The 20822-nt window shown below is 38.8% G+C and overlaps 2 protein-coding genes across 4 annotated transcripts in view; one reads left to right on the top strand and one right to left on the bottom strand.

The window, feature by feature from the left end:
- Nucleotides 1-20822, top strand: part of LOC140733351 (katanin p60 ATPase-containing subunit A1-like) — a 49271-nt gene that overhangs the window by 20030 nt on the left and 8419 nt on the right. For 2 of the 3 annotated variants that reach the window (XM_073056574.1, XM_073056575.1), the window contains exons 9-11: nucleotides 6451-6585; nucleotides 7151-7277; nucleotides 10662-13146. In XM_073056574.1, the coding sequence (XP_072912675.1) occupies nucleotides 6451-6585; nucleotides 7151-7277; nucleotides 10662-10860 (461 nt within the window). In that variant the 3' untranslated portion in view covers nucleotides 10861-13146. Of the gene's footprint in view, nucleotides 1-6450; nucleotides 6586-7150; nucleotides 7278-10661; nucleotides 13147-20822 lie in introns of those variants that run through there. The other variant, XR_012100272.1, reaches the window with a different exon arrangement.
- Nucleotides 13718-20822, bottom strand: part of capn9 (calpain 9) — a 59505-nt gene continuing 52400 nt past the window's right edge. The window contains exons 19-20 of the mRNA XM_073056573.1: nucleotides 17637-17695; nucleotides 13718-15907 (exon numbers count right to left, since the gene is read on the bottom strand). Coding sequence (XP_072912674.1) covers nucleotides 15881-15907; nucleotides 17637-17695 — 86 coding nt within the window. The 3' untranslated portion in view covers nucleotides 13718-15880. The remainder of the gene's footprint in view (nucleotides 15908-17636; nucleotides 17696-20822) is intronic.

Genomic DNA, 20822 nt, shown 5'->3' on the forward strand with positions numbered 1-20822 from the left:
AAAATCATGGAACCTTGCCTCGATAATCGTTCTTTACACAAGTCAAGGTTAACTAGCTACTGAATTATGCAAAATTTCATAATGGGCTTTTAACATCTTATAGTTTAACACCCACCATGTCACATTTCCCAACAAAGGCTTCACATTAGCAGTATGGTATGGAAGTACTGGTTGAGTTTCTGTTCATTTTTCTTTAACCTACTAATCGTGGAGGCATCTTTTTGAACACACCCATGGCCCCAACTACCTTGTGATTTCAGTATCAGGCCAATGTCAGAGCATCCTTTAGGAGGGTGAACCCACGGAAACCGCCTGTCCATAGGGGGTACCTGACAGACAATTGAAAATCTATGTTATTTAACTGGTTGGAGTGTTCATTGATATCTTTAACCTCTCAGTTTGGCAGTTTAAAGTACCCACCTGCTTCAAGCAAACTTCAATTATACCAGTGCTCAAGAAAAAATGACTATTGTCCAGTAGCACTTAAATCCACTGAGATGAAGTGCTTTGAGAGACTGGTCATGAGGCACCTCAGCTCCTGCCTGAGGAGCAACTTGGATCCACTCCAATATGTCTACCGTCTCAACAGGTCAACAGCAGATGCCACTTCATGGCTATTCACTCAACCCTGGAACATTTGAACAGTGAAGATGCATACATCAGGATAATCTCATTAACTACAGCTCTTGTGTTCAACACCATCATCCCCTCAAGTCTAATCAATGTTCCAAGGCTTACACTCAATACCTCCTTGTGCAATTGGATCCTCAATTTCATCACTTGCAAATCCCAGTTTAGATTGGCAACAACATCTCTTCCACAGTCACCATCAGCACAGGAGCACACAAAGCTATGTGCTTAACCTCCTTCTCTACTCACTTTTTAAGTACTGCTCCAATGCCATATTTAAGTTTGCTGACACCACCACAGTTGTGGGCCGTATCAGCATATAGGAGAGAGTTTAGAAATCTGGCTGAATGGTACCACAACAACAACCTGTCATCCACTGTTAGCAAAACCAAAGAGCTGATTATTGACTGCAGGAGGAGGAAACCAGAGGTCCATAAGCCAGTCCTCATGAAGGGATCAGAGGTGGAGAGGGTCATCAGCTTTAAATTCTTCAATGTTATTGTTTCAGAGGATCTGTCCAGGGTCCAACAATTAAATGCCATTCTGTGCCTCTGCTGTGGCAGAAGTTTGTACAGATTCGACATGTCATCTAAAACTTTGACAACTTCTGTAGGTGCGTGGTGGAGAGTATACTGACTGGTTGCATCATAGCCTGGTATGGGGACACCAATGCCCTTGAAAGGAAAAACCTGCAAGAAGTCACACGCACAAAATGCTGGAGGAACTTAGAAGGCCAGGAAGCATCTATGGAAAAGGGTAAACGGTTGGCACTGTGGGCCAAGACCCTTCTTGGGTAGCCTCCAACCTGATGGCGTGAAGGTCAATTTCTCAAACTTACTGTAATTGCCCCTCCCCATACACCTCTCCTTCACCATTCCACATTCCTGTTTCCCTCTCTCACTTTATCTCCTTACCTGCTCATCACCTCTCTCTGGTGCACCTCCCCCTTCCCTTTTTTCCATGGTCATCTATCCTTTCCTATCAGATACCCCCTCATCCAGCCCTTTCTTTCACCAATCAACTTCCCAGCTCTTCACCCCTCCCCCTCTCCCAGTTTCACCTATCACCTGCCACCTTTGTCTTCTTCCTCCCCTCCCCCATCTTACTCTGACTTCTCCCCTTCCTTTCCAGAACCTGAAGGAGGGTCTCGTCCTGACTCATCAACTGTTTACTCTTTTCCATAGATGCTGCCTGGTCTGCTGTGATCCTCCAGCATTTTGTGTGTATTGCTTTACTTTTCCAGCATCTGAAAATTTTCTTGTGTTTGTGAACCTACAAAATGTAGTGGATACAGACCAGTACATCACGAGTAAAGCCCTCCCCAACATTGAGCACTGTCACAAGAAAGCAGTATCCGTCATCAAGGACACCCACCATCCAGGCCATGCTCTCTTCCCACTACCACCATCAGGAAGAAGGTACAGGAGCTTCAAGTTCCACACTACCAGGTTCAGGAGCAGTTATTACCCCACAATCATCAAGCTCTTGAACTAGAGGGATAACTTCAATCACCACAACACTGAACTGATTCCACAATCTATGAACTCACTTTTAAGGACTCTGCATCTGGTATTATTGATATTTGTTGCTTATTTATTTATTATTATCATTATTTTTTTAACATTTGTACAGTTTGTTGTCTTTTGCACATTGGTGGGTTGTCCATCTTTGCTGTTTTTCATTGATTTTATTGTGTTTCTTTGTATCTACTGCAAATGCCCACAAGAAAATTAATCTCAGGAGAGTATATGTACTTTGATAATAAATTTACTTTGAGCTTTAGTTCAGGTGTATTCAGGTGACTACAAACCAATTGTTGGAATAAAAACAGAAAATGTTGGAAATACTGAACCGGTTATACACTATCTTGCAAGAGAAACAGGGTTAAAGTTCCAGGCTGATTACCATTTATCATAATCAACAGCTGCCTAGCCACAGCAGCAAATTGTCATGGAGTATTTAACCATTTTTAGCAGTGATGTTCAGGATTATGGAAATAGAAAAGAAACTTAGATTACATCTGTGCAAAGAAAAGCAGTTCTTGAATTTTCTGCTCAGTACTATAACTTTTCAATTGGAAGAATCTAAATGAAACAAGTTTCTGATATTTTCCATTTTCCCCCAAGTTCATGTATTTAGTAAATATTCCAGAGAGCAGAGACTTCAATGGTTTTATTTGTTTATTAGTAAGTGTATGATTGCAGTAATGGACACAAATCAAGTTTGGTTTCACAAATTTTTATTCAATTTTTGCACTGCAGACTTTGCTAACAAGGACAGTAGATATAGCATTCCTAATTGCCTTTGGGAAGGTGATGATGAGCCAGCTTCTTATACCAGTAAAATTCTTTTGGTCGTGATACTCTTAAAGTCTTTCTGGAGCTCCGTGATGAAGAGCTACTGACATTGAAGGAATAGTGATGTCAGGATGATCTGTAAAATAGAGGGGAACCTGCAGCTGATGGCTTTCCCATGCATCTGCAGTCCATTTCTTAGTGATAGAGTAATGCTAGTGCATTTTATAAAAGGTGCAGGCAGTAAAGGGATTAATACGTTGAAAGGCTGTGAACTGGGAAGAGATGTCAAAAATAAACAACATATCTGCAAGACATCGTGCACTGCACTATTTTACTGACACCATTAACGCACTTTAAAAGGGTTAGGTGTTTCTGAATTGGTCATCGTAGATCATCCCATGATTGGGGTTGTCGGGGGTGAGGCTCAAAGGGCCAGGATACTCCACACTGAATCACTAAATAAGTGAATAAATAAACAAATAAAACATGCATCTTCATACTGAAGACCTTTGTTTTTGATTGGTTGCACATCTTGACAAGCTGTTCCCATCTATTGTATGGGATTTTAGACAATAGAAAATATGTTCTGTCAAAAAAGAAGCAGAGAAAATGCAATCTGGTTAATCTATCATCAGCCTACTTTCAGCTATTAGTGAAGTACTGCTGACAATGATATCAAGTGGTACTTACTTGATAACCCGCTCGTGAATGCTCAATATGTGTTTCAAGTCAGTTCAGCTTTCGGCCAGTATTTACACTCAATGGCCACTTTCTTAGGTATATCCTGGCTACTGAGTGTACTTTTGTTGTGCTGCTGTAGCCCATCCATTTCAAGGCTTGACGTGTTGTATGCTCAAAGGTACTTCCGCTTCTGTACACCACTGTTGTAACGCATGGTTATTTGAATTACTGTCACATTTAATCAGTCTGGCCACTCTCTTCTGAATTCTTTCATTAATAAGGTGCTTTCACACCATTCTCTGTAAACTCTAGAGACTGTTGTGTGTGAAAATACTAGGAAATCAGCAGTTTCTGAGATACTCAAACCAACCCACCTGGCACCAACAAACATTCCATGGTGAGAGTCACTTAGATCACATTTCTTGCTCACTCTGATATTTGGTCTGACCAACAATTGAATCTCTTGACCATGTCTGCATGCTTTTATGTATTGAGTTGCTGCCACATGATGAAATAATTAAATATTTGCACTACAGAGCCGGTGTACAAGTGACCCTAATAGAGTGGCCACTGAGTGTATACAGGCAGTCCCCAGGCTACGTACAAGTTACGTTCCTGAGTCCGTCTTTAAGTCGGATTTATATGTAAGTCGGAACAAGTACATCCGGTATTACTTAGCATCAGTTAGTTAAACATTTGTCTTAGTATATAGTATATATTTTACCCTTCTATGCATATAAAACACTTAAGAAACGTATGTATTCCAGTAATTAAACCACTGCGTTGCTTAGTAATAATTGTAGCTTTCATCGGGGCAGGGCCTTTCACATGCTCCATTATTTTCACTTTATCCGTTATCCTTTAAAATAGTTCCGATTGTTGACCGACTGTAGCCTAACGCTTTTCCAATGACCGATGGCATTTCACTTCTTTCCAAACGCTTTATTATTTCCACTTTATTTTCAATCGCGATCGCTTCCCGTCAATGGAACAGAAATACTGCGGGCGGCGGGTCCTGAGCTGTGCCAGCTCCTGAGGTCCACTGTGTCCTAAGAACCACCGCACTGAGACAGGCTAAATAGGACAAGTGGGGGCTGTGCTGGGTTTGGGTATTTGATCCTCCACAATATTCCACGTGGAAATTTAAACTGGAGGTGACTAGTTTTTTTTACGAGGTCGAGTTGCAAGCTCGACATCAACCCGGCATGGATGGTACGAGAGTCACTGGATCAACATCAACCCAGCACGGGAGCGGTCTGTCATTGGATTGAACTCGAGGCTGGCGCTGATCTCACTGCGCCACCACCCGACTGGAATGAGGGGGCGGGGTCAGGGTGAATCTTACTAAGTAAAATATAAGCCAAATACAAAGTTAAACACTCAACACAGTGTCAACGGCAACGACTTAAAATGGCAGATGGCGTCGAGTTCTAACTTAAAATGGCAGACGACGTTCTCCTTCCTCGGTTTGTAAGTACGAGTTGTCTGTAAGTCGGACGTTGGTAACTCAGGGACTACCTGTAATCGAAACCCTAGTGGGTGTTGAGAAAGTGCCTCACAAAATAAATTCATGAAACACCTACGCTCTGTCCGCCAGAGAAAGGATCTCCCAGTGGCCACACATTTTAATTCTGTGTCCCATTCCCATTCTGATATGTCTATCCATAGCCTCCTATACTGTCAAGATGAAGCCACACTCAGGTTGGAGGAACAACAACTTATATACCGGCTGGGTAGCCTCCAACCTGATGGCATGAACATTGACTTCTCTAACTTCCGTTAATGCCCCTCCTCCCCTTCTAACCCCATCCCTGATATATTTAGTTTTTCTCCCCCTCCTTTTTTTCTTTCTCTCTCTGCCCATCACTCTGCCTGTTCTTCATCTCCCCCTGGTGCTCCCCTCCCCCTTTCTTTCTCCCTAGGCCTCCCATCCCATGATCCTTTCCCTTCTCCAGCTCTGTATTCCTTTTGCCAATCACCTTTCCAGCTCTTAGCGTCATCCCACCCCCTCCGGTCTTCTCCTGTCATTTCGCATTTTCCCCTCCCCCTCCTACTTTCAAATCTCTTACTATCTTTCCTTTCAGTTAGTCCCAACGAAGGGTTTCGGCCCGAAGCGTCAACAGTGCTTTTCCCTATAGATGATGCCTGGCCTGCTGTATTCCACCAGCACGTGTCATGAAATAAATGTTTTTATTAAGTTCTGCATTGATATTACATTTAAGAATTAATGAAATTAGTGAGCTACTATACACACATTTTCTTTAATGAATCTGTACAGAGTCCCTCATCTTTGTTCTGCATGACTGATATATTCACGTTGAGTCTCCATACTTTTATTGTGCTTGGATAAAATTCAACACTTTACAGGTTTTGTTCACAGACTACATCTCCTTACTCTTTCTGACCATGTGACTTGAAATTGATTATTGTTTATTGTGTATATTTTGGTGCTTTTCATTCTACAGTGCACACTGGATTGGCCTGCCTTAGTTAAAGAAGCTTTTATAAAGTTCTTAACTTGTCAGTCATAGGTTTACCTCTGTTCCCTTATAAGATTACATGTAAAATTGAATAGGCATTAGTGACATAAATGTTCTTCATATTCCAGTAATAGCTTAATAACTAAATGTGCTTTATTATATGCAGAGCATTATGGACCATCTGTGTTTATGGATTGTCAGTGCAAAAGGAATATTACTTCCTTACATTTTCTTTATCATTTTATTCTCTTTCTCATTCCTCACAATTTTCAAATTTTCCACAGCAGAAATCATTGAAGCTAATCATCAAAAATATAAATTTCTTGCAAAACGGGAAGTAAACTTATTTCGCTGTATTGTAGGTGTTGGAGGTGCATCAGAAAATGACGACCCTTCCAAGATGGTTATGGTTCTGGCAGCCACTAATTTCCCATGGGATATTGATGAAGCTCTAAGGCGGCGACTGGAAAAGCGGATTTATATTCCTCTGCCATCAGGTGCTGGTTATTTTTTTTAGTTATGCACTTTACTAGAGATTAAAGCCTTTTTGTGCAACATCACTTGGATTTTCCAATCATTTAAAATATTTGGTGCAAAATATTTTTGAATGTGGTGGTATCTAATTACTTATACAGCAATATATTTCTGATATTCTTATATTGTAGCATTATCTTATCTTTATCTTGTAGCATTATGAGTACAGCAAACAAGTATTATATTTAAAAAAATCAACAGCAAAGGTTTTTTAGAATTACAAATCAATTCTTTGTTGAAATTGTGTTAACAGCCAATTTTCATAAGTGATCTTCCCCTCTATTAATACTGCTGGAATAAATCGTAAGTTAGCATGTTGAAATTATTGTTAGTTGAAGACATTGATTAGTAAAGCACATATGAAAAGTTGCTGGGGGAAACACTTCACATCAGAATTCAGAATTTTGGTCTTTAGGCTTGAAATAGAGACCTTTTTTGGTTTCAATGCTGTGTTACTGCTACTTAAAGGACATTTTAAAAGAGGTTTAAAACAGCAAATAAAATTGGCTTTTTCAATTTTTACTACAGCAACTGGCAGAGAAGAGTTGCTGCGAATAAATCTGCGAGAACTGGAAGTGGCAGATGATGTGGATGTCAAAAAAATAGCAGAACAAATGGAGGGGTATTCTGGAGCAGATATTACTAATGTTTGCAGGTTTGCTTCAGCACACTTACCTTACTTTGTTTATATCTTGATGCTTTATAAATGTATGAAAAAATCAATTTTAGAACTTTAACTTTGCAGAAACTTAATGTATCTCTAAGCACAGATTATTTGCAAATGTATTAAATATTTAAATAAAACTAGCAGGAGCCACCAAACTACATATATAAAGTAGATCAGTTGGTCATATCTTATTCTTGGAGGAAGAAGTAAATGCAGTATACTGTACATTTATCTGCAAGGTAGGACTGACTATAGCTTCAAAAACTTTCAAAATATATGGGCAAGTTGAAACTGTGAAATACAAGTCCTTACTTTTCACTCATTATTTATTGTTAGTACTGTGTTTTACTTGTGGGGGAAAGAGTATTGGTATTTCTTTGGTGTGTTTTCACTTAAAGTGAAAAATAGAAGCTGTACTCATATTTCACACATTCATATTTGTATATAGTGTTATTTATATATTTTTTGGGGAGTACTCATACTGCAGTTGTCCTCAAATATAATTTAGCTATTGTATTTTAAAACTGATACCTTTTAACCTTTTAAGAAATATTCTGCAAAATAATTTGAAAGATAAATGCTCAAAACTCTGGTTGGAAAGATGGCTAACATAAAGCTTTTGAAGGGGAATTAAAAAGAGCAGTACTAGTTAAAAGAGGGTGAAGGTAGTGGGACTATTGTAGCCAAAGCCTGTCAAAGCTGAGGAAAAGGGAAAGATGATAAAACTTTGAAGTTGGAAATCCCAAAGACAGCAGAGGAAGATGGCAGCAGAGGATGAAGGTTTATTTAAAAAATTTAACGCATTTAAGAAATAGATCTCATAGGTCAGTGAGGTATGACTAGTAATTTGGACTTGGTGTATTACAAGATATATGTGGTTGCATTTTGGGAATGTTTACAGTTGTAGAGAATGGGGACAGGAATATTTCACCATAAAAGTTGTTACATTTGACAGAGGGATAGAAGTGAGCAGTATTCTGGTGGAAATTAACAGTATTGGTGTTGTGTAAAATAGGACATCTGAAATACATAGTTAGCTAGATAGATACTTTATTGATCCCAAATGAAATTAGTGTCACAGTAGCATTACAAGTGCACATATAGAAATATTAATAGATAAGTAGAAAGAATAAAAATAAATTACCACAAAGTCTAAAAGGAGGATGTCATCACTTCCCTGGCCATAGGTTGACTCATTGTAGAGCCTAATGGATGAGGGTAAAAATGGCCTCATATAGCGCTCTTTGGAGCAGCACAGTTGTCTTAGTCTGTTACTAAAAGTGCACCTCTGTTCAGCCAAAGTTGAACACGATATTCTGCAGATGGGTAACACACAGTAAATGCTGGAGAACTGGGGCTCCTCAAGCAGCATCTATAGAGATGAATAAGAGTAAGTGTTTCAGGCCGAGACTCTTCATCAGGCCAGGGTTAATCACCACTCTGTTTACAGGTGGTTCCACTTTCTGTGAATTGTGTACTTGTACTCCAAGATGCCTCTGTTCTACAACACTCCTCAGGGCCCTGCCATTCACTGTGAAAGTCCTACCTGGATTTAATGTTCAAAACTGCAACACCTTGCACTTACCCGAATTAAACTCCAAATTAAGACACATTAAATTTTGTTTGCAGATTATGTCACTGAGAGTCAGTATGGAAATGAAGAGCCAGTGCAGAATTTTGGTGTTGGATGACAGTCGTTGAGCTATTTCTCTTCCAGCAATGAATCTTTAGCTTTTAAAAACCTTTAGTATGATGGGGAGTATGAATTTGAATGTGACTGCACATGCGATAAAACTTGGTGGAGAAGCATCTGCATCATCTGAACAGATGGGAGAACAAGGCATAGTAGAATAGAGAAGTATTATGTAGCCTACTCAAATAAATGCTCCTCTGACCTCAAATGTGAATCTAAAATGAACAAATTGCAAAATAGTATGTGCCATCTCAGACCCAAATGGGTACTATGAGCAAGGTTCCAACAGTATCTTTGAAATAGAGATTTATGAGACAAGTGAAGTGCACAAATGTATATGGGGGAGGGGATGAAAATGAGCCTAGAATTAACCACGGTTGATTGTAGTTAAATATTTTAAGAATGCCATTGGCTTTAAGAAAGGTAAGATATCTGCTACTTGCAGTCTGAGTACAGAAAGGTCTTAGTAGGAAAGAGCTGGGTTTCATGGGTGAGAAAACAAGAGCACAATGAAAAAATGCAGATTAAAAAGCACAAATACTCAGCAGGTCAGGAAACACCTGAGGAGTTAGGAACAGAGTTAATTTTTGGAATCCGTGACATTTCCCAGGTTCTGGTGAAAAGTAGAACTAAGTTTTGATTGCAGATAAAGGAGGCGGAGGCAGAGACAGCGCGCGAAAGGGAAGTTCTGTGGTAGTGTGGAAAAAGATTAAATGTCACAAGTGTTGTTGGTGGTAAAGGTGCATCTGGGAGATTGAATAAGAGTTGAATGAAATACGAAATAACTGATGAAAGAGACAAGAATCTGAATGCTGGAATTAAGACAAGACTGGAATACTTGATTATCTGAAATTGTTAAAGACCATGTTACATCCTGAAAGCTCATGTGTTTATTTCACGGATGGGATGCTGCTCCTGTAATTTACATTGGAATGGTGTACAACTGCAAAGATGTGTGGAATGGAGAATTAAGGTGACAAACAGGCAGAAACTTAGGGTCAACCTTGCAGATTAAGCAGAGTTGTTCTGCAAATTAGTCACTCGATCTGTGTTTGGTTTCCCCAAAGCAGAGGAGACCATAGGATAAGCACCGAATGCTGAATGATAAAATTTAAATATGGGCCTTTCACCTGAAAGTTGTGTGAAAGTCTCATAGGAAGGAAGAAGATGAAAGGGCAGACGTTGCTTTTGGAAAAATTACAGATGAGGAAATGGAGATAAGAGTTTATGTTACAGTATATATTGGATTGGAAGCCTTTGGGAGCAGGTGAGGAAAGGCAGACAAAGTCATACTGGCAAATGCAGGAGTGATTTCCGTCAGAAATGGCAAATCCAAGGCCATTTTATATTTTAAATATGATATTCTGCAGATCCTGGAAATTCAAAGTAACACAAACTCAGCAGATCAGGAAGCAACTATGAAAAGGAATAAATAGTCCTGACCTAAACTTTGTTTATTCCCCTCCATAGAAGCTGCCTGGCCTCCTGAGTGCCTCCAGAATTATATGTGTTGTTCAGCATTTCACATTTGGTGTTACTTCTAAGGCGGAGCAGACAGTTAAAATTATCTTGGCACCCACTCTGTTCTTACATTGCTGTCTTACTTCTGTAGTAATGCTCAGTTGTGTTCTCAACCCTTTATCTGAATTACCTATATAGTATCTATTATTTTTCTGTAGGGATGCCTCCATGATGGCCATGCGACGTCGCATTCAGGGCCTAACTCCTGAGGAAATAAGAAATATCTCCAAGGATGAATTGCAGATGCCAACAACCATGGAGGACTTTAGAATGGCATTGAGAAAGATTTCAAAGTCTGTTTCTGCGGCAGATCTTGAAAAATATGAGAAATGGATTGCTGAGTTTGGTTCCTATTGACCAATATAGAAATGTTTTAACTAGTAATAGCTAAATCACCCAGTTACCTCCGGTAAGATAAAAGATTGCCTTTTTAGCCACAGGTGAAAAATAGCCTTGAGTGTCCTATTGACAATTATTGCGATTGAATTCTTGCTGCTTATGTCTTTGACTTTTTACTTTATTGATCTTTTTTATTTGAACCACATCGCAAAGCCAATGTTCTTGAAGAATCTTGCCATCAAGATCTGTCAGAGAATTCTATTTAATTCTAAACTTCGTTTTTCTCCAGCACTGTTGGTTTGTTTTAGAGAAGTTTTTATTTCAGTTTTTACTGTTTCATTTAAAACCATGTTAATAAGTGCGGCAATGCAACCATATGGAAGGTTTCACTTTTAACTATACCAGTTAGTGTAGTTCCCTGACACTATCACCCTCATTCAGGCTAGTCAAATGTCTTCACTTTTGAATAGAATTGAATGAGGTAGGGAAAAATAAAATAAAACAAATAGTCATTAAATGGAATTCTTTTGATTATTATTAGGTTTTGACAGTGAGCTTCCGTCTTAATCATTTTTGTAATTGTTTAATTTCCAAAACAAAATCTTTATAACACATCTTGAATGTTTGAACAGCATGCATTGTACTTTAAAGTACAATGAGAGGAAAAGGTATTTCTTTCCTCCTTCACTTATTAAACTTTCTTTCCTCCCCCTTCATTTTGTCAGATGTAGGTCATACACATAAAGGTGATTTGTAAAATACAGAACAATAATATTAAAGTAAAGGAGAAAAGTTGTCCCCATTTTCAGATATATTTACCAGCTAGTTTACATTAACTCCCATATTCCATCAGTTTTAAAATTGATCTCAAAATACCAGTTGAAGTGGATTCACTGATTTTAAAGTCCTGATTGCATTCTTGCAATCAGCATGTGTAGCCAGGTCATTACTGTTGTCTGAAAAATTGGTTACTCTCTAGCAAGTGTTCCTGTTTGGACACTCAGTAGTAGTTCTCAGGTATAAAAGGGCTCAATTGTTCAATCTTTTTCTTTTATTTCTTAATTTTTAAAAATGAAAATTTATTTCCTCAGATCGTGGGCATTTTATTCAACTGTACGGCTTACATGGAGGTCCTACAGGGCACTGGCCTCTCTGCCAGCAATAATTAGAAGCAATCTATGTATGACCTACACCTGTTTTATGGGGATTGAAACAACGTTTTGGAAATGGACAGAGCTGTGAGTTGTTAGTTATAAATAGTAAGTTCATCTTTAAGTTGTCTCAGTTTACCATTTAAGAATTAGCATGATGTGGCACGTGAAAACAATTTTAGCTGAAAGAACTGTTATATGTCAGTAAATATTTAGACTGATACACCCCTATTCCTGGATTGTTTGTTTTGGTCCTGGTTCATTAGAGACAAGCAGCTAATGTTGCACTGCACCATGTCCCAGTCAGCTGAGTTCTTTTTTTTATAAAACTTCCTTGTTCAAAATATTGAAGTACCAAATGAAGAAATTTTAAGTCTAGTTCTCCCCACTGTTGAGGTACGACTTTGTAGGATGTTGGGAAATTGCAGAAATTGATATTTAGACATTTTGGGGTCTATTTCTTTGAGTGGGCCTGCATCCTATGGAACAGTAGAGACCTACTAGGTTTGTGAAAAACTTCAGATTTTTTATCTTGACACTCACTGGCCTAAGAATCTTCCAATTATGTAAAAATGGGAAGAATGCATCATAACTTTTTTTTTGTTCTTTTGCCTTTCTAAGGCTGTGTCAGGCACAAATGTAGCAATCGTTCTGAAGAAAGTATGTCAAGATACCCTGCTGTAGTAGGGGGTCAGAAACCAAGCTGAATGTTTCTTTTAGCTGATTTATTTTTGACACAACTTGAATTTATTCAAAGCTAAACTGGGGAAGATTTTATTTGCATGCACAACCAGACTCATAATTCCCCAATTACATTTTATAGTCATGAAAAGATGTAACACTATGAAGTAATGTATGGAGGTGATATATATTAAGTGTAAACTTGGTCTTAGTATGTTGGATAAAGTCAGTATTCTGAATTCAAATTACTTCCAGAAAATAGTTTGTTCATCTTTAATTCTAAGACCTTAATTTTGTTTACCTGCCAGCTGTTCAGTTACAATCTGCTAGTCTAATGTAAAATGAATTAAGATGTGTTCTAAAGAGTCGGTGTTTTATCAGAATTTTTTACAAATGTAAACATTTATACTTTATTCTGGAAGTGCCTTTTACTATTTCTTTAATACAGTTTGAAGTAAAATGATAATCGCAATTATTTGGACTGCGCAATTTTTATTTTCAGAGGTGCATTTTATACTGTTAGCTTACTTTTGGTAATGTAATTACTTTCAGAAGGTGTTTTAATGTTTGTCTTTGGGGTATCAGAACTAACTGTGGCACTGTTCTGCCTGAATCTTCCTAATACATTACCCTCTTCCTGTTAACTACCTGCCACATGTGAAACTACAGTTTCAGAAAATTAAATGTCTCTAAACCAGTCTAACCAAGGTTGATGAGCTGTGATGTCAATTTGATCAGAGAAATTATCACTACATTGATGTCACAGATTGATATGGTTGGCTGGTGAACTCTGCATAAACTGCTAATATCAAACTCTCAGGTACAACGAGCCCTTAACTTCCGTGAATGCAAATGCATAAATTCATGCCTTAAAAAATGGTTTGGCTGGCAAAAGTAAAGGTGGTCTGTGGAGATGCAAGTTTGCACTGCTGGTGGAGATGATCTAGTGAGGGTGTGGCACTTTTCCTGGATCTCAATGTCTAGTTTAGATCTTGAAGTAGTTGACTGTGGATAAAGTGCACAATAGAAACAGGAGTCAGAAATACTGCACCAGACAGTAAATTTATTTTTGTCACCCCTTTATCAATACAAAATCAATCCAACGATTAAAACTCAACTTCAAAGCTATTTAACAACTCCAGCTGGATTACTGACATGGGCCCTTTTTCCATGTGGACTTTGTTGATGCTTCTCACAATTTAAAACATAGCAAGAGAAATAAGCAAATACTGTGCATTAGAAAATAGAAGACTGGAATTGTCTAAATTTTATGTATTTGGTTATCTTTTTAAAGCTGATTTATTGTTCTTTCGGCAACAATTACTATACACAGCCCAGAAAGGGATCTGGCGCAGTAAAGCCCTAGTTTCGGACAGTGCAAGTGGGAAACTTTGTAACAGGCTAAGAAAGGACAACAGCATATCAGGACATTGGGTCCAGGCGAGCCCAGGTTCATGACTGCTCAGAGTGGAGAGGCAGCAGTTGGGATGGCAGTGAGAACTTCAAATTTGCATGGCAGGAGCTCACAGAATCCCAGATAACATGATGGAAATGCACAAACTCAAACTACCTGCCCAATGCCAGGCACTTGAAGAGAGTCATCTTCAGTAGACAGCTTGAGAAGGAGGGCAGCACCAGCAATGAGCTCAGAGGGGAATGAAGATGTTTGTGTTACTCACAGAAGTACTTCAGGTCTTCCCATTATTTCTGATGCTGAGCCTTTTCACCCTTTCTGTTAATCCTGGTGTTTATGACAGTCTAGTAGGATGTAGATTTCACATTTAACACCTTCATGGCATGTTATGGTTCACACTATTTCCTCTCAACCCCTCTCTCTCACCCACATAAGGGGCAGGCACAGGTAGGACATTGTTAGCTTTCCTCAAATATATAATTGTTCAGCACCTTTATTTTTTGTGATGTACAGGAAATGTTGGAGGATGTGGAAATCTCAGCTCAACTGAATAGAAACTAAACTGACTGGTATATCTTAACATTACTACATTAGCACCATACATCTCATACCTTTTGATTTGGTACTGGTAAATAAAATGAAAGTCTTTTAACAATTATACTGTGTGGATCTCATCTTAAATAACCAGCTAATATACCAAATGTAACTTTTCACAAAAGCATAAATTAAAAATACCTTAAACCTACATTGAATCATGGAATTTATAGCACACAAAGCAATTACTTGGCCAATTTTTGCTATTTGAGTTTCAAAAAGACTTTCTACTCCATGCTTGCATTTATCTAATTTCTCAAGTGCTGTTCGCTTCAGCCATTCCTTGTTGATGAATTGGTTCTTTCCTTCAAGCCTCAGAAATGGTCACTTTTTCATTGAGAAAATAATTATTTATAAAATAATCCTAGATACAGTGAAAGGCAGAAATGTTTGGAATAATTGTCTAATGGCCATTTGAGAAATACGCACATCCTAAATGACAACATGGCCACTCCTTTTAAGGAGTTGGGGCTGTTCAGAGATGTCAGGGAATCCCAGGATCAGCACCAATTCCCTAAAATGAGTGCCTGTGCCTTCATCATTTAGGAAGGCTGCTTTTTTTTTTGGTTGAGTGTGAACAAGGAGCTTTCATATTAAAGTGACTGGGGAGCAAAAGAATACTGAAGAGAAACAGCCACACAAGCAAATATTTTTGTTCACAAATTGACTGACATGTGCATACCATGTAATCACTATCAACTTACTTAGAAATTTTGTTACAATTGTTAACCATGTTTCAAACTCTCAAAAATGGGCTTCACAGAGAGTTAATTTCATGAAAGGAACTATATGATGGGAGAGTTCACATACTTAAAGGATTTGAGTTAGAGAGAAAAGCTAATGTGCCAGAGGGTCTTGTTGAAAGACTTAAAAGTACCAGATAAATTAAGGGGATTGATGTACTAGGTATGTGAGTTTCACTGGGAGAATGGATGTAAAAGAGCAATGGGATTCAGTGTTAGAAGTGAATGACCTCATGCAGGAATATAATGCAGCATAGAAAAGATTATATTCCTAGCAGTACCCTTGGTAGTGGGTATTTTTCCAACAAGAATGCTCAAATATATAAAAGTATGATTAAAAACTCAACAAATACAAAGAATAAGACTACATTCAGTTGCATATAGTACCCAGTCTAATGTGAAAATGAAGATCATTAGTAGAATGCACTGTTGCACAGCAATCTTCTGTTCAGTCTTCAGATATTCATAGTCAGTAAAAGCCACTGTTCAAAACAACAGATCAACATGGGTTAAGAGAAGTGAAAGGAATCTTGTTCAGCAAATGTTTCTGTCAAACAAGTAAAACGGCATACTTTAGCCTAGTTAATAGGAACCCATTGGTGTGAGATCCATTTCAGAGATCCAATCATCATGTAAGTTTACACTCCCGGTACAAGAATGAGGGAGTAAAGCATGAAGAGGTCACCTATTGATATTAATATTTATAGTTGTCCTTTACCCCATGCAGGTGATAAAAGGGTACAGGTGTGTGTTTTAAGTATGATAATTACTGCAGAAAATTTCTCAGTGGAAATAAACAGTGGGAGAGTCAAAGAAGAGGGAAATCTGGTTAACATGCCTCTCACCAATCCGCCCCGCCTGCCAGTGATGGAATATCCAGTCCCTCAGTGGAATGGCTGCCTGCTATTGGCAGTTAAATAAGGTAATGTCTCCTGTTCACAAGATCACAAGACAAAGGCGCAGAAGTGGGCCATTTGGCCCATCGAGTCTGCTCCACCACTCCACCACGAGCTAAACTATTCTCCCATCTAGTTCCAATTTCTGGCTTTTCCCCCATATCCCTTGATACCCTGACTAATTAGATACCTATCAACTGCAAACACCAGAGGGCATAGGTACAAAATTAAGGGAGGGAAGTTTAGGGGAGACATCAGGGGTAAGTTTTTTTTAAATATACACAGAGGGTTGTGAGTGCCTGGAATGACTTGCCAGGGATGGTGGTGGAGGCTAAAACATTAAGGGTATTTAAGAGCCTCTTGGACAGTCACATGGATGAAAGAAAAACAGAGGGTTATGGGGTAGTGTGGGTTTAGTACTTTTTTTTAAGGATTATATGGGTCGGCACAACATGGAGGGCTGAAGGGCCTGTACTGTGCCGTAGTGTTCTATGGTTCCTCCTTAAACACCCTCAATGATTGGGCCTCCACAGCTGTATGTGGCAACGAATTCCGTAAATCCACAACCCTCTGGCTAAAAAAATTTCTCCTCATCTCTGATTTAAGTGGGTACCCTCTAATTCTAAGACTGTGACCTCTTGTCCTGGACTCACCCACAAAGGGAAACAGCATTTCCACATCTACTCTGTCCAACCCTTTCAACATTCGAAATGTTTCTATGAGATCCCCTCTCATTCCTCTATACTCTAATGAATACAATCCAAGAGCCGACAAACGCTCCTCATGTGTTAGTCCCTGCATTCCAGGAATCATCCTAATGAATCTTCTCTGAACTCTCTACAACATCAGCACATCCTTTCTAAGATAGGGGGCCCAAAACTGCACACAGTATTCCAAATGAGGTCTCACCAGTGCCCTATAGAGCTTCATCAACACCTCCTTACTCTTATACACTATTCCTCTTGAAATGAATGCCAACATAGCATTCACTTTCCCTACTGCCGATCCAACCTGGTGGTTAACTTTTAGGGTATCCTGCACTAGGACCCCCAAGTCCCTGTTGCCACATATGTTGCTAGTACCATTTGCATATCCTGAGATTTATCCTGAGGTATCTAACCCATGGATTTCAAAGTAGCATTTTCTTGTGTTTGTGAATTCTTTTCCTACTGCTATATAAGGGCTGTCATGTTTCAGGTAGTCAGTGGATAGATTTGTGTGACAAGATACAAGGATTTACAGGAAAACAATCCATAGGTGCCCATGCCCATGCCCATCCCATCCCAAATGTGTCAACTGAAGCACAGTTGTTTACCTGCATCAAGTTGAAAGTCACTTCACCAGTCTGCCGGGTGTCATGAGACTTAAATGATCCTATATTTTAAAAAATCAAAAAAATACTGTAGAGATATCATACTATACTTATAACATACATTGTTAACCACAAAATAAAATTTACTAATATTTCTATGCAGTGATTTGAAGTACAGTAAAATGTGCTTGAATCTTCATTTGGCTCCTCATGACTGAATTCTAGGATTCTGTTTTGGATTGCATCTAAGCTCTGGTGAGTACTGATGGGAGAATTACTCTTCACCCGCCTGTGGAATAGGAACGGAATACATCCAGTGTTCTATTTGATCAGACTCTACATTTCAGAACCACCATTTGTGGTGGTTCAGCACTATTTTATTTCTAAAAATAAGAGATTAAGTCCAAGTTCTGTTCCACGCTACAGTCTCTGTTCAGTCAATCTCCTCATAGTGCTGCCACATTATTTCTACAGCTGTTTTAAACTGTTTGTACTGAGGATGTACTTGATAGATCAGTGCTGGAATTACTTGTTCACCTTTCATCACCACAGAATCTTGCAAAACAGAAGGCCATTTTAAGCTTTGAAAGAACAAAACAACTATACACCTTTTTCCTGCTCTTTCCACCTGGCCATGTCTTTTTTTCTATCCAAGTTTCAGCATACAATTCCTTTTGAAGGTTACTACTGAATCTGATGCCACTAATCTATCAGAGAATGGACGGAAATCATTAAAATTAGCTGCAGAGACAAAACAAGCTCATTTTTTTGAAAATCTACGTGTCCTGTCCTGCCACTGGGGAGAACTTCATTCAGTTCAAAAACTGTCGAAAGCCCTCAGAACATTAACCTTTTCTATTAAATTCCTTTAATTGGGCATGGAGAGATCTAGTACAGAAATAAGCCCTTCAGATCACCAAATCCACACCAACCCTCAAACATCTTTTAATTGCTCTAATCCTACATTAAAACTATTTATTCTTCCCAACTTCTCATCAACTTGCTTCAATTTTTACCATTCACCTACAAACTATGGGGCACATTGGCTAATTAAGACAGTTATAATTATGATTAAGGCAGATATGAATTAAGACTAATGACGCAGTGACATCAGCGCCGGACTCCAGAGCGAAGGTTCCCGAGTCCGAATCCAGTCGGGCCGCCTCCGGACACGCTTTCCATCCGTGCCGGGTTGACGGTTGAGCTCGCAACTCAGCCTCGTTTAAAAAAAAGTGCTGTGAGAAGGATATGGAGAACCACTCACAGAATCTTTCCTCCAAGACAACCACTAGAGAAAAAAAAGTGGTCACCGAGGCTCTGGCAGAAAAAAATAAATAAATAAAGACCATAAGACATAGAAGCACAGTTGGCCATTCAACTGTATTCAAGTTACTTCATCTTAACCCATTCATATTTAAGCAATCCCAAAATAGTTTTCAGAAAGACAAAAGCTATCTGGAGGTACCAGAAAATACTGGACACTAGTGAACATAAGACAGAAGAGCAGAATTGGGCCATTTGGCCCATCGAGTCTGAGTTTGTTCTACCATTTGATCATGGCTGATTTATTTTCCCCCTCAGCCCCATTCTCCCCATAACCTTTGATGCCCTTATTAATCAAGAACCTATCAACCCCCAGCTTTAAATTTAACCAATGACTTGACCTCCACAGACATCTGTGGCAATGAATTTCCCAGATTCACCGTCCTCTGGCTAAAGAAACAACTCCTCATCTCTGTTCTAAAGGGACATCCTTATATGCTGAGGCTGTGCTTTTTGGTCCCAGACTCCCCCACTAAAGGAAACATCCTCAATTGATCTACTAATCTATAATCCTAATCTACCAACCCTCACTATTTTGGGATATGGGATGAAACTAGGGCACCCAGACAGACATTGGAATAAGATACAAATTCTACATGCACAGCACCTGTGACCAGGATCGAACTCTGGTCTCAGATACTACAAGACAATAGGTCCACAAGATGTACCACTGTGCTGCCCTGATATACTGTAGTAGCTCAGTGTCACACTTTATCTGAAAAAAATATATAAAGTGCTCAGATGTTTTAATGTGAAAAGTACTCTAGGAATTCTGGATTGTAAACCTGCTCTACATCCTCTAACAACCTCAGTGTGGATTTACTAAAGGTGCAGTAAGACTCAAAAAGAAACCCTGTAATTGTTAAGAAAAGATATTCCTTAATGGTGATAATTTGATAACTAAGACTTGCCAAAAGATATAATAGAGCTGGAAAGAGAGAAGAGATTCACCAAAATGTTACCAGAATTAGAGGATTTTAGTTGTGGGGAGAGATTATGCCAGCCTTGTTTTTCCCGGATCTAAGGGAACATAGGAATCACCTGAGAGAAAAGTACTGTAAAAGGTAATGAGAGGCATGGATAGCCAAAATCTTTTCCCCGTGGTGGTGGTGGTATCCAAACCAAGAAAGAGGATACGAGGCCCAACTCTTTTACAAAGGGAGTAGTTGATTATGGAATGCTCTGCCACAGGTGGTGGTGGGTTTAAATACAACCACTATGTTTACGAAGCATTTAAATAGGCAAACATAGACCAACAGTCTTAATATGGGTGAATGGGATTAATGTACATGAGCAGGTCAGTATGGATTATAGGATGAAGAGCCTATTTCTCTGCTGTACAATTCCAATTTTATGATTTTGCCTGATCTCTGCACAAACAAGATTCTTGCCCAGAATGGTGGTAGAGGCGGATGGATTCGGGACACGTTAGAGAATCTTACAAAGGCACATGGATGAAGGAAACGTGGGAAAAGGGAAGGGTTAGATTGTTCAAAGTAAATTTATTATAAAAGTTATTATATTTCACTATATACTAACCTGAGATTAGTTTTCTTGCAAGCATTCACAGTAAGTACAAAGAAACACAATAGAGTCAATGAAAAGGCATACAACAAAGACAAACAATGTGCAAAAGATAAGTTCTGAAAATACAATAAAGAAAAGAAACAGTAAATATAATAAATATCGAGAACTTGAGTTATAGTCATTGAAAACTAGTCCACAGCTTGTGGGATCAATTCAATGTTGGGGCAAGTGAAATAAATATAAACGTTAACACACATACATATACACATACACTGTTTGCACCAAGACATCTCAGAAGACTTTACAAATTTACACTCAGCCACTATAAGAAGGGATCAG

Source organism: Hemitrygon akajei, chromosome 9 (assembly GCF_048418815.1).
Source record: "Hemitrygon akajei chromosome 9, sHemAka1.3, whole genome shotgun sequence".
Classification (NCBI taxonomy): domain Eukaryota; kingdom Metazoa; phylum Chordata; class Chondrichthyes; order Myliobatiformes; family Dasyatidae; genus Hemitrygon; species Hemitrygon akajei.